Here is a 13,609-nt window from a genome sequence, read left to right on the forward strand (position 1 = left end):
TTCCATGTGTGTTATTTCCTAGTTTGATGTCTTCACTATTATTATCCAATGTAGAAAATAGTAAAAATAAAGAAAAACCCTTGAATGAGTAGGTGCATTCAAACTTTTGACTGGTTCTGTATGTGTGTGTCATTGATATGTAAGTCTATGTCAAATATGAGCGTGTGGGATTATAAACGAGTGAAAACAGGTGGTACAAAACATTATGCTCACCTTCATATCTCTCGCTTCCTCCTTCCCTCCCTCCCTCCTTCCCTCCCTCCTTCCTTCCCTCCCTCCCTCCTTCCCTCCCTCCTTCCCTCCCTCCCTCCTTCCTTCCCTCCCTCCCTCCCTCCTTCCCTCCCTCCCTCCCTCCCTCCCTCCCTCCTTCCCTCCCTCCTTCCTTCCCTCCCTCCCTCCCTCCCTCCCTCCCTCCCTCTCCTACTCTAATGTTCACATTATCCCTGTAGCGTTCTCCCCCTCACTCTAACATTATGTCTGTCCCTCTCTGGATCATGTAGCTTGTGTTAATCAAACCCTCTTTCAGATCATTCCCTTGTTCAAGTGGATTCAGTGCAGCACCCATTAGGCAGCAAGCTCTGTTTTCTGCATTTCCAAATGTAGCTCAACATTTATTAAAGTGAAATTTATCCAGTAATTGCCTGCCTCGGCATACCCTGTGCGTGACTCCCTTTTCCCGGACCACCTGCCCAAAGACACCTCCAACTATTTCCCAGCATGCTACAGGGTAATTATACCTTTCACACCCTGTACACTGAGAGCCTGGTAATTGCGTTAACATCATGATTATCATTATGTAAAAATAACTGCTAATGAAGCATTAGCCTTGATTTTATTTGAATTAAAAACACCCAGAAAACACACCGAAGTGAGAGTGCACATAGACAATGTCAGGATAATCTTTTTTTTTCTGAAAAAACACCCTGGAGGTTTTTGACAGTCTAGGAGTTTTGCTGAGACAAATTTCAACATCTATCTAGTGGTATGAATATTTAAAGTTGATAAACTGTAATGCAAATGCAAATTCATATATCTTGTTACATTTTGTTGTGGTGCGGTGGTGCTAAATAAAAGGACCATTTGAGTAACTATAAAGTCAAAATAACTATTGTGGTAAGTGACAATAATAGTTTCTGAAATTGGTTCATTTTATGGCTCATAAATTCACATCTGGACACTTGTTTTGTCAGTTTTGTACAAAACATTGAGGTATATGATGAATTGTGACATTTCCCAAGACAACTTGTCTCAATTGTTTGAAGCTTATTTATATTTGCTTAATTAAGAAGTGACTGTTTAATTTGTAATAAATTGCTCAAGTATATCACAATGCATAACCATGTGAACATGTTGAGTATGGTGTAAATCCTTAGACACGTTAAATCATATAGTACATGAGGACAGTTTGTGTGAATTTATTGTGTTACATGAATACATAGGACAGGCTAGTGGATTAAAATACTTGTACCAAGTTTGAACATCACGCAAATAATGTAAATCATTTCTGAACTTAAATTCCATCTCTGATATATCCTAGGTTTCTTGTGTAATTAAACTAACTGTATAAATAAACAGTACATACAGTAGAACAGAATTTGGACAAAATGTAGAATAGACAATATTCCTACTACTGTCATTGTTATTTTTGAAGTAGACTACAAGTGGGTTGGCTGTCTAATCAGGGTTATTGACAAGTACAATGTAACAATGCATCATAACAATAATTGTTACAATGTACTTACAAGCGTAGCCTAATAACAGCTATGTAAACGAACTGTTTTTTGGAGTTTCCTTTCAATACAATATATATATTTAACATTTTTATTTTAACTTTATTTTCACAGGGAGTCATGCTGAGACCACGGTCTCTTTTTCAGATGAGCCCTGTATACACATCAATAATAAATGAGTTAGTTGTGTTTGTTCTGTACCTGCAGGTACAGTACATAGTTTACATGTAGCATAGCAGCACAGAAGAACAAGAGAGTGACTACGGCATAATATAAATTATTTTCTAAATCATTAGCCTACATCATTACTTAGAATAATAATTTGACAGTAATAATAGACTATAGGTTTTATACTGACATGTATAGTTAAAAATAAATATTAAGACATTGTTGACCTGTTTCATGTGGCTTCAAACCTTCTCAACTTCTGATCACTAAACATACAATAAAATATAAATGATTATGGAATTGATAGACGCAAGTGAGAATAGTCTAGTTCTAAAACTAGACTAATCCGTTGAATGGTGGATTATTAGGTCGACAAAGGGAATAATTCGATTGAAAAGTGAATAAAAAATGCCAATCAAGAAGGATATAACAATCATTACCATTTACTGTAGCCTAAGCTATAGAGACCTACAAATGTTTTTGCAATGTATTAATTAATTGAGACATAAATTGCAAGAGAGAGGTGGGGGCGGGTTATGCTACGTTTCATTTGATCAGCAACTCATTCAGTTGCTAGACAGCACCACAGCCTGGCTGCATCTCTGTATATTTGCAGAAACATGGTTGAAGGTTTGTCCTTGGGAAAACCAGACTCACCCATAGAAGCCCAATGGGATGAAGACCAAAAGAAAGATGTAAAAGAAACATTGTGTTGAATTGTTACAGTCTCTTTTGAGAGGATACAGAAAAGTTCCCTTGTGGTAACTTACCTTTTTGTTGGGGTGTCGCCGCAACGCAGGGTGCCAGAATTTGTGCGCTAATTAGGAAATGAGGAAGCTCGCGTTCTCCACCATGAATGCTCTTTCGGGGAGCACATCTTTCTTTCCAGTCAGTCAACCGTGTACAATCATCCACCTGCTACTCGCAAACGACGCACTTTTTTTGTTCAGATTCCCCTTTAAAGAATTATATTTAAATAGGCCTCTCTTTAACATTGGCAGTTAGTACCCCCACGTTTCTCTACATTTTGACCATTGCCCAGCTTGCTGAATGGTTGAGCTCAATCATTATGTTGTTTAGCTGCCCAGACACCACAGCACTGCAAACAGCCTATATGCAATTGGCCTCCTATTATGTTCGTCATCATAAAATGCTTATAGGCTCCTAATAAGTTCCACACTGTTACCAGACTTAGAGGTCTATACAAATGCACGGTTTGGTTTGTAGAAAGGACATACAACTTTGGAGATTGAGGCCTCAAATTATCATTGTGAAACAGAGCATGCAAACCGAGAAGTGTTTAAGTTTTGTTTTTCCTCCAGATACATGCCTTCAAGACAAGAACTCATAACTATACAAAAAGTGCAATGTAGCTTATTTCCAACACCCCTTGCCCTACAGGCTACACACTCACACTCACCCCCCACCCCCACACACATAAGAAACACAGCATTGAGTGACAGAGACATTTCACTCTATGTCAGAGGTCTCTTTTTTAACTTTGAGTCTTTTTTTGTGTTTTCTGTAACAAATGAAGCCCCAAAGCTTTCTCAAGCGCTGCCTCTATTCTCCTCTCTCACGACCCACCAACGAGCACTCGCTTTCTTATCCTCAAACCAGGCTATAACATAGCAACCGCCTCCCCTGCAACCTCTGACCTATGCTTTTTTGCATTTCCTGCAGCTAAAACATTGAGAAGCAGCCTAAGTGAAGGGGGTGCACCTGTGGCTGGGCAGGTGACACTGCGTGCGCCTTCGAGAGACGGGTCTCCAAGACGTTGCTCCGCTCTCTGACATTGAGGTTAAAGCCATTGAAGAAAGCGAAGATTAGACTCTCTTTGTACCAGGCAGCGTTAAACAAATTAATCTATTGCTGCTCATCTGACTGTAAAATCTCTCGATTTACTATTTCTATAGACCAAGGCCTGGGCAGGGGATAACCCCACACCGCAGAGCCCACTGAACATCTCGAAAACTTTGTTGACAATGAGTCTATCACTGCAGACTTCAAGTATGTGTCAGAAATTACAATCCAGATCATTACCCAGTGGAATTCTAGAAAGAAAATATAGGCTAATTTAGCAAATAGGCTGACAATGTTTGCAAACATCCAAAACAATATAAACAAAAACATGACCGCCTCCTCCTTTCAAAGTCTTCTCCTCTGAGAGCTATAGAAAAGCACCTTTGTTTATCAGTCGGCTTTTTTTCCTCACTAATCTCTAGCAGAGTACATTAAACACATAAAAGGGACTCTTTAAATAAAGGCCCCACTGAACATATCAAGTTCCTATGATTAAATAAATCAATAACACATGGAGAAAAAAAAGTAAGGATATAAAATAGATAGTAGGGTATTGATAAACATGAGCATATAACATCAAATTGGCTAAATATAAAGGCTAAAATGTAGTGCTTATGAAAGAAAGTGCAAAACAAAGACTGGCAGAGTAGGGTATTGACGGGTCAAACTGTGTCAACCCGAGTTACGTTCAGATGAGCGAGCGAAAGCTGACCCGTGCGCGCACTACGCTTGCACTGGTCTGTTTTAAAGACCCCGCTTTTATTTCAGTTCCTTTATGTCATTATATCTTCGATTGTCTGCCAAATGAATGGAATTTATTTAAAATATATGCCATGTCAATGAGATTTGTTCTTTCGTTTGAAAGACCAATTGCCTTCAAATGACTAGGCCTATTCAAAATCAAACTTAGATGTGGAATCACAAGGTTTGCTTAGAAAACCATTTGATAACTATTAGTCTAGCCCATGATCAGGCTAATATAAACAGCAGCTGTAGCCTAGTCTATAGTACCCCAGTGCCAGTGGCCTATCCATTATTAATTATAGCCCAAGTTTAGCTATCAACATAATAAGAAAGTGACTCCAACGACGTCTAATAAAGAAAACTACAAAATGAATACAGAAAGATCATCATTCATTCTGCGACAATGTCATCATGCTGCGCCAAAAACCGTTAAGGAGACAGGACCCCATTTTCATTCAGTATGGAAAAGAATGCCTCTCGTAAGGCAATGCGAAAACGAATTTAAAATAATATACAATATAAAAGCTACTTTAAAAAACAAAACAACGTATTTGTTCCTGTTGTTCGATCTGGAAGCTGATTGTCTCGTGCATTCTCTCTATGTATTCGTACAGGCTGCTAATTCTCCCTGTCAAACGTTGTTAGCTAGCCAGACTTCCATGTTTGTCAACTAGGAGAGTTGTCGATGGACCTTCCCATGCATTTTCTGGCTTGTAAACATAGCTTATTTCTTGTGGCAATATGCCTAGTAACCTGTTCACGTTTGTAAACCACTCTCATAATAGGCCCATAATGCCTAGTCTAGTGCTTGTCTGAGGTGGTATCTCTGCCATGCACCTAGAGGGGTCTGTGGTGGTACTCCCAGCTCCTGGAGAATAGCCTCTGGGTCTGGGATCCTATCATACAATGGAAATGTGTAACTGCACCGTTGTCTTGGATGGTATCCACTGTCCAACACAGTGGATGAAGCTGGAGAAGGGCAGGTGCCTTACAAGAAGCAGGATCCCCGAGCCCGTGCCATTGGCAGTCTTGGCCGGAAGATCCACCAGCGCCACCTGCAGGTGATTAGTGAGACTGGAGAGAACATGGTTACCATGCATCGAGTTGATGTCCTCGGACTGATGGACGAGAATGGGCTAAAACTGGTGCCTCAACGAAAACAAAAGATCCACCCGTCTAATGACGGGCAAACATATCCACGAGGAGCAGCTCAAACGCGGTGAGAAACAGAAAGCCAAGACAGGTGTGTCATATTTAGCATATACAACCACTGTTTTACACCAGACACGTGTACATCTCTACCTTGCACACAGTGGTTGTATCTGAATTCTCTAAATGCCTTTTTTCCTATAAGAGGGATATTATAATTATTTTATTATACCTTTATTTCAACAAGGAACACAGACGGAGACCAAGGTCTCTTTTACAGCAGGGCCCTGCGCATACATGTTTACACATACAGTTTAGATACAATGATTAAGAAACTACTTAAGACAAACAAAACGATCACATAACAAAAAAAAATACAGCAACAGATTATTACATTTACACATAGGTTATTCCCCTAACAGCACAAGAACTTGCATTACCCGAAACGGTTACAAGCGATACAAAAATAAAAATCCTCCAATAAATATTTAAAATGGGCAACAAATATTTAAAATGGGCATGGGCAACAAGTCTCAAGTTTAAGTTTAGTCTGCAGGCTATTCCATAGGCAAGGAGCATAACAGGAAACGGCAGCCATACCCAACTCTGAGGAAATCGCATGGGCCTCAAGTGTAATCCATGATTGAGACCTGGTTTTAGGAATTATAATTCTAATATTGATGAGTGATGATAAATAAGAAGGTAGTTATTCAGAAGTGCTTTATAGACAAACACGAGAGCATGTTCTCGTCTCACGGACAGCGAAGTCCAACCCACATTTTGATATAAAACACAGTGGTGTATATACTACAAAGCAGGTTCAATGAGTTAGTCAGCTATGTTCTGAAATAACTTTATTTTTTGGAAAGGTAAGCTTGAAATGGGCATGGCCTATGACTCAACAACCAAAAGAAAATAGAGTTTAGCTTTCTTAATGAACCCCAACAAATCCAGTTACTTCTGGTTGTTTATCGAAGTTTGCTGGCTAACTAATTGAACCTGCTTTGTAGTATACCCCTCGGATCTAAAATAAGAACAAAAACTACTACCCATACCGAGGCCCTGTGCAGGTAAAGGAGCTCACATTTTCCTCTGACATTGGTAAGTATGATCTTCTAAACAAACTGCGGCAGGTCCAGAATTGGCTGGATAAAAAGCACCGTGTCAGAATCACACTCAGAACAAGATGTATGGAACATGTACAGCCACTGGTAAGATATCTATCGGGGATTGGTTTACCTGTCTGGTGCACATCATCTAAAACACTTATCGTATACAGATGCTATTCACCATTCTGTTGTTTCAAAGACGCTGTAGAGATGATTGAATTATATGCATAACGACTACTACCATCTTCATGTACGTCATCTCCCAAACAAGCTCTTGGAACTTGAGAACAGGTAACCATTAGTATTGCAACCAGTAAACCTCCCATTTCAGACCAAAATGTTTCAACCTGGACAAACCAGATACCTCTTCACTATTCTGTAGTTGAAACCAGCAAAATAGTTAGTTGGCTTTAATTTGTCTCTTTTTATTGCAAAAATATACATTCAATTCTATATATGTACAACAACTTTCCTTTGGCAGAACAAAGACTCGTTAGCAACAAACTAGGCTCAGACATGCATAAATAAATATGTAGTCTTGTGGACAGAAAAAGGAGTGTGCCCTATTGTCTGTACAAGGACTCCACGTTGACTTTCCTGAGATGTGCAAATGCGGAATAAGCCAAATATTAATGTTGTATTTCTATATGGAACGCTGTTTGGGTCTTCGCGTGTCAAAAAAGATACACGTGAAATAACACTAATTGACATGTCAAATAAACTTGTTGACCAATCAGGACCTGAACATGACTGCACGTCACATAATAATTTAACACGTTCATTAATTTTGTATGTAGCTATTACACATCCATTACACTCACCCTTGTATTTCATGTCACCGGTTCATCGATACGTATGCTAAGATAGTTGTCGCGCGCACCTACAGTGCTGGTCATAAAAAAAGCCAGCTAGCTGATGACGCAAACAATGTTCTTCCCCAAAAACATAGCAAAACGACATTTTTCAGCATGCTAGGTGTCATCATCTAAAATAACCCTAATTTATAAAACCGTTCTTATTGGTTAATGGTGGTCGAGACATCTGTGAAGCTAGCCACAATAGTGGACTTCGCGCTTAGCCTTCAAAGTTAAAGTATGTTATTGATAGTGACGTAAATGAATACAACTTGTAGAATTATGCCATAATTGAATAGATTATTATGCACGAGGTTGGAATGTTATATAAAAACAAAATACAATAATTTGGTAATTTGACAAATCTGTTGAAATCACACTGGATGTATTAGACTTTAGAATTGCATTGGGGGCATACTTATTTCACTGTACAGCCTTACCTATGGATTGTGGATCAATGGCATGGGGTATCAGTCTACTCAGTGACACCCAGAGAACATTAGCATTGTAGCTCTTATTGCGAGACAACTGAATTTAGCTATACTTATTGTCAACCTACTATGTGTATTGAACAGTATTCCCTAGGAAAAACAATACTGCATGGATGTTTTGGAGTCTGATAACTCTTGAGGACGTTGGGGAAAAAATATTGGGTATTGAGTAGACTGATACCTAATTTCACTGTAAAGCTCTACAGTGCAATATGAAAACGCATCGTTCGTGGCCGGCGTGTGCTTGTTTGCAGACTCTTTTGTACAGCTTTGACAGTGCTACTGATAGTAGTGGCGGCGCTTGGCTTGCACGTGCAAATTCAGCACACAACATTCAATAATAGAATTGAGTTATTTGATGTGTCAAATTAAAATCTTATTTGACATGTATCTTTTTTGACACGCAAAGACCCAAACGCATTCCATACTTTTATGGTGTTGACAGCAGGACACAACCCTGGAGCAGATAGTGCAACAGAGGTGCCGATGGGAATTATTTCCAAACCCAAAGTCATCCAATATGGCAGAGCTGCCATGTGCATCCTGTGTCCACCTGCGAAGGAAGTCAAAGAAATGAACAGTTGCCGCAGCACCATCCTGATACCAGCCCACCATGCCCAACACATCACCTACAGTTCTCCCCACAGACCTCACAGCCCACCATGCCCAACACATCACCTACAGTTCTCCCCACAGACCTCACAGCCCACCACATCACCTACAGTTCTCCCCACAGACCTCACAGCCCACCATGCCCAACACAACACCTACAGTTCTCCCCACAGACCTCACAGCCCACCATGCCCAACACATCACCTACAGTTCTCCCCACAGACCTCACAGCCCACCATGCCCAACACATCACCTACAGTTCTCCCCACAGACCTCACAGCCCACCATGCCCAACACATCACCTACAGTTCTCCCCAGACCTCACAGCCCACCACATCACCTACAGTTCTCCCCACAGACCTCACAGCCCACCATGCCCAACACAACACCTACAGTTCTCCCCAGACCTCACAGCCCACCATGCCCAACACATCACCTACAGTTCTCCCCACAGACCTCACAGCCCACCATGCCCAACACATCACCTACAGTTCTCCCCACAGACCTCACAGCCCACCATGCCCAACACATCACCTACAGTTCTCCCCACAGACCTCACAGCCCACCATGCCCAACACATCACCTACAGTTCTCCCCACAGACCTCACAGCCCACCATGCCCAACACATCACCTACAGTTCTCCCCACAGACCTCACAGCACTTAATACAATCAAACTGAACAGTTGTGCGTGCAAACTCACGAGTTCAAGTACAAATTCAAAATCTACGCACAGTGAACTACACTAGCGAGGGCAATATCATGTTTTTTTGAGGGGGGGGGGGGGGGGTTGTCGAGTAATTTTACTCCAATTGGCACCGAAAGTAATACTGTCATATGGCAAAATCCGGTCGGGTGGTCACGGTTTGATTTCTTAACCAGAGTTGAAAACGACTGTGTCCGGAAGAAGGGATACCATTGTAATAGGCTCTGATCCAACAGTGTTCGTTTGCTCTGACTGACCCCTTGCAATGGATTCTGATTGCAAAGCTGCATGGGGCTTTGGATGACTGTTATTCTTAGGCTTGTAACCACTCAGTCTGGAAACCAGGGATCTCTTGGGTCGGGGTTTCTTCTGCAAACATGAAAAATTGATCATTAGCTAATACAGGGCTGAAACACTAACAGTTACAAATCAATAAACAATAACATGTATTAACCATTTTCATAGGATGCGAGGAACAGCACAAAATGTAAGGTTTAAGTACTAACTACAAGTGTTAAAATAAAATGAACGTATTCAAGCATACATGGCATGCCTATTCTAACCTGTTTCTTCCTTTCTGGATCGTGGACAACATTGTGGCGTTGTAAGCTTTGCTGCGAAAGACAGAGTTTTCTATTAGAGGGAACATAGGTCCATATATCACTGACATTTTGACTGTTACGAAAATTTCTGAGGACAACTCTCTCATACAAATGCACCTTCAGATATAGAAGCTGATTTCGACTAATAAGAGTGAGGTGAATCTGGTAGCAACACAACAAGACTCTGGTCAGGTATCCATACCTTCATGGCAAAGGTCTTTCCACAGCCTTCATGGGGGCAGGTGTAAGGCCGTAGCTCCTCATGGTAAGAGCCGATGTGGCTTTGCAGGTTGAATGGCGTGGTGAAGGACCTCTGGCACCCCTCCCTGGGACAGATAAACACCTGGCGCTCCTCTGCGTGGACACGCTGGTGCTGCTTCAGGAACCAGGTGTCGCGAAACACCTTGTTGCATTCATTACACTGAAAAAGGGCTGGAGGCACAAACAATCACCCTGCAGCGACCTTCATTGACCTTTGAGACATACATTATTGTAATTGTTTTTGTACACATACTATTCTGAAAGCAATGTGTCAATCGTAAGGTGCGAGACAGCATACCTCTGTGTACGTGTTTCCTATGGTTAGTATACTCAGTCCAGGTCTTTCCGATGAAAGAACAGCCATCTTTTTCACAGGGGTAGCCTGTGAGAAAAACAACATTTTAGCAGTTACAGGGCTGTGTCACTCCCAGACAATCCAGCTGCAGGATCAGGAGATAAATCTTACCTCTGTGCACCTTCTCGTGAAGCCGTAGTTTATTGGGAAAAGTGAATCGTTTCTCGCAGCCCTCAAAGGTACAGCTATAAAGCCAGTGAGCGAGAAAGAGAAAAGGCAGATTAGTATAACAAGCTTGCACTGACCACTAAGAAGTGTTGTTCTCTAGACCAAAGCTAGGAGTGCTAGGCATGTATTGTACTGGGTTACTATCTCCTGGATATTCAGTTCACAGGGCTCAAATTTTCATATTTAAAATTAATTTACATTCGCTCCAGGACATCTGCTTTCAACCAACAACATGGGGTAATACCATTAGCATAACAAACAGCTTAATTTACTCACTGAAAGGGAGGTAGTTTGGTGTGCTGCTGGGACTCATGTGACTTGAGCTGATTGTTCTTCCTGAACACTTTCCCACATCCCTCAAAGCTACACTGTAAACACAGAAGAGTAAAACAATTATGGCAGCAATGCAAATTACACACCTGTTAGCCAAGTACTGCATTTCATTATACCTTGGCTGACTTAGGCCAATAAATGTAGTCAGATTAACTCACCACATATTCATACAGTTTCTCCTTATCATGGTTGTGATTGCGATTAACATGTTTCTTCAAATTGTAATTTGTGGTGAAGGCCTCTGTGCATCCATCTACTGTACATCTGTCAACAAACAGAACACTTGTAGACAATTTGTCTGGAATGTCCGCACTAGTTGGCTAAATAACACAAATACTACCTAAAGGGTCTCTCTCCACTGTGGCTCAACTGGTGCCGAGCTAGGTGGTACTTGTCGCAGAATGACTTGTCACAGCCGTCATGTTCACACACAAATGGTTTCTGCAGAATACAGAAAAAAATGGAAGCATTTGTAGAGGGGAAAAATCATGGCGTGGTGGTGGAATTAAATGCACAACGTGGGATATTTCCTCTGTTCAATTGCCATTACAATTAATACCCATTGATTCTTGAAGAACAAGAAAACATAGGCAGCTAGTTTTGTACTAAGCTTGGTTTAGTCTTGTCTCATCTGAGCTAAAAAAAAAACGTATTACTCTGGTGTTTGTTTTATATCGTCATTGAAGTCTGTATAACGTAACACAACGTCGATCTCAGAGACTACCAGTCCTTGCATTCACAGCACAGTCTATCAGTTTGATACTGGTTTAATTTCCCCAGCAGCTTTATCAAACCACGTAGCGGGACTGCAGTTGTGCTGAAGCACGAACTCAGGCTTTAACTACCCAGCATTACATCATAACCTATTTTCCCAGCGGAATCGCCTAACTACAGACCAAATACAGGGAATACAAAATTCACTTGCCGGTGTCCATGGCATGTCTCAAAATGTTGCTAGCTAGCGGTTAGCTGAGTAGTAAACTGTACTCACCAGCCCCGTGTGCTTGCAAATATGAGCATCTAGTTTCCATGCTTTGTTGTACGACGCATGACAGTCAGAGAATGAACATATAAAACTTTTGCGCGGTACTTGCTGACTTAATTCCATTATAATAATAAAAAGCGAGGACCACAATGTGGCGTTGACCCACACACGTGCGGAGTTGACAGGAAGAAGACATTACGCCGCTACCATGTTGGCACTAAAGAGGGGGGTTGTAAAATTAAGAAAACTAAATACCAATCCAGTCACTAATCGCATCAGTTAAGTGTATATTTTTGTTAAAAATTGTAATACTACGTCGAAACGAACACGTTGTTTCTGTGTTTTGTCGACACATTTGGGTATTTTTCTTTCGACGTTTAAAATAGGCTGACCCAGAACGCCATTGCACTCGTTTTGGCAGACGGAGTGCCCCGTTTCTGACTCCGGCATTCTCGGCGCCTGTGGAGACGGGAATCCTATGCGGAGTGAGCTGCTCAGTATTGAACGCAAGTAAAAAAGCAAAACAAATTGTTGAGACAAAAATGTATATTGTTTCTGGATGTAAACATATTTTATGTTTTGTGTACATCATTGGTCTAAGAGTAGGAAGTAGACTAAATCTCCAATCCAAAATCAAATCTAGAGTCGACTTTCTATTTCGCAACAAAGCCTCCTCCACTCACGCCGCCAAACTTACCCTAGTAAAACTAACTATCCTACCGATCCTCGACTTCGGCGATGTCATCTACAAAATAGCTTCCAATACTCTACTCAGCAAACTGGATGCAGTTTATTACAGTGCCATCCGTTTTGTTACTAAAGCAGCTTACACCACCCACCACTGCGACCTGTATGCTCTAGTCGGCTGGCCCTCGCTACATGTTCGTCGTCAGACCCACTGGCTCCAGGTCATTGAAAGAGATTTGTGTCAGTTCAAATCTGGCATCAGGACAAAATGTGATTCATAGTGAAAGAGATTTGCGTCAGTTCAAATCTGGCATCAGGACAAAATGTGATTCATAGTGAAAGAGATTTGCGTCAGGTCAAATCTGGCATCAGGACAAAATGTGATTCATAGTCACCGAATATATTTTAAGTATTTTAATTAAACTCAAACGATAAACGGTAAATGCAATTTTCGTATATACGAGTTCACTGGATCTCCGCGCAGGGTAGATAAGAGAACTGTGGAATGTACTCAAAATAGTAGTTTTATACTATGACAAGTTTATTCTCAACTTGTCCAGTTGGCCTATCATAGTAGAGGTTTTTTATTTATTTATTTATATATTTTATTTCACCTTTATTTAACCAGGTAGGCAAATTGAGAACACGTTCTCATTTACAATTGCGACCTGGCCAAGATAAAGCAAAGCAGTTCGACACATACAACAACACATAGTTACACATGGAGTAAAACAAACATACAGTCAATAATACAGTGAAAAATAAGTCTATATACAATATGAGCAAGTGAGGTGAGATAAGGGAGGTGAAGGCAAACAAAATATATATATAAATAAAAAAATATATAAAAAGG

The 13,609-nt window shown here is 40.9% G+C and overlaps 1 protein-coding gene across 3 annotated transcripts; it reads right to left on the reverse strand.

The window, feature by feature from the left end:
* Positions 1-5,812: 5,812 nt before the first annotated feature.
* LOC129863382 (transcription factor IIIA-like) lies at positions 5,813-12,951 on the reverse strand. Of its 3 annotated transcripts, none has more exons than XM_055935333.1 (10): positions 12,767-12,951; positions 11,425-11,525; positions 11,243-11,348; positions 11,027-11,119; positions 10,695-10,776; positions 10,527-10,610; positions 10,170-10,399; positions 9,929-9,979; positions 9,623-9,734; positions 5,813-8,601 (listed from the first exon to the last, which is right to left on the reverse strand). In XM_055935333.1, exons 1-10 carry the CDS (start codon positions 12,812-12,814, stop codon positions 8,417-8,419), a joined length of 1,092 nt encoding a protein of 363 aa, XP_055791308.1. In that variant the 5' UTR covers positions 12,815-12,951; the 3' UTR covers positions 5,813-8,416. The 3 variants fall into 3 exon arrangements, with proteins under 3 accessions (XP_055791308.1, XP_055791306.1, XP_055791307.1); XM_055935331.1 differs by lacking the exon at positions 12,767-12,951 and adding an exon at positions 12,076-12,431; XM_055935332.1 differs by lacking the exon at positions 12,767-12,951 and adding an exon at positions 12,076-12,428 and having other exon boundaries at positions 10,695-10,768; positions 11,028-11,119.
* Between the last annotated feature and the right edge of the window lie 658 nt (positions 12,952-13,609).

The sequence above is a fragment of the Salvelinus fontinalis genome, chromosome 10 (assembly GCF_029448725.1).
Source record: "Salvelinus fontinalis isolate EN_2023a chromosome 10, ASM2944872v1, whole genome shotgun sequence".
NCBI classification, from domain to species: domain Eukaryota; kingdom Metazoa; phylum Chordata; class Actinopteri; order Salmoniformes; family Salmonidae; genus Salvelinus; species Salvelinus fontinalis.

What these genes read in the sequence shown, in the direction of transcription:
- LOC129863382 (XM_055935331.1), bottom strand. Translation starts at nt 12,192, where the DNA reads ATGGAATTAAGTCAGCAAGTACCGCGCAAAAGTTTTATATGTTCATTC. An exon ending in TTTGCAAGCACACGGGGCTG is followed by an intron (nt 11,526 to 12,075) that starts GTGAGTACAGTT and finishes TGTATTCTGCAG; the next exon opens with AAACCATTTGTGTGTGAACA. An exon ending in ATCCAGAAAGGAAGAAACAG is followed by an intron (nt 9,735 to 9,928) that starts GTTAGAATAGGC and finishes TCATGTTTGCAG; the next exon opens with AAGAAACCCCGACCCAAGAG.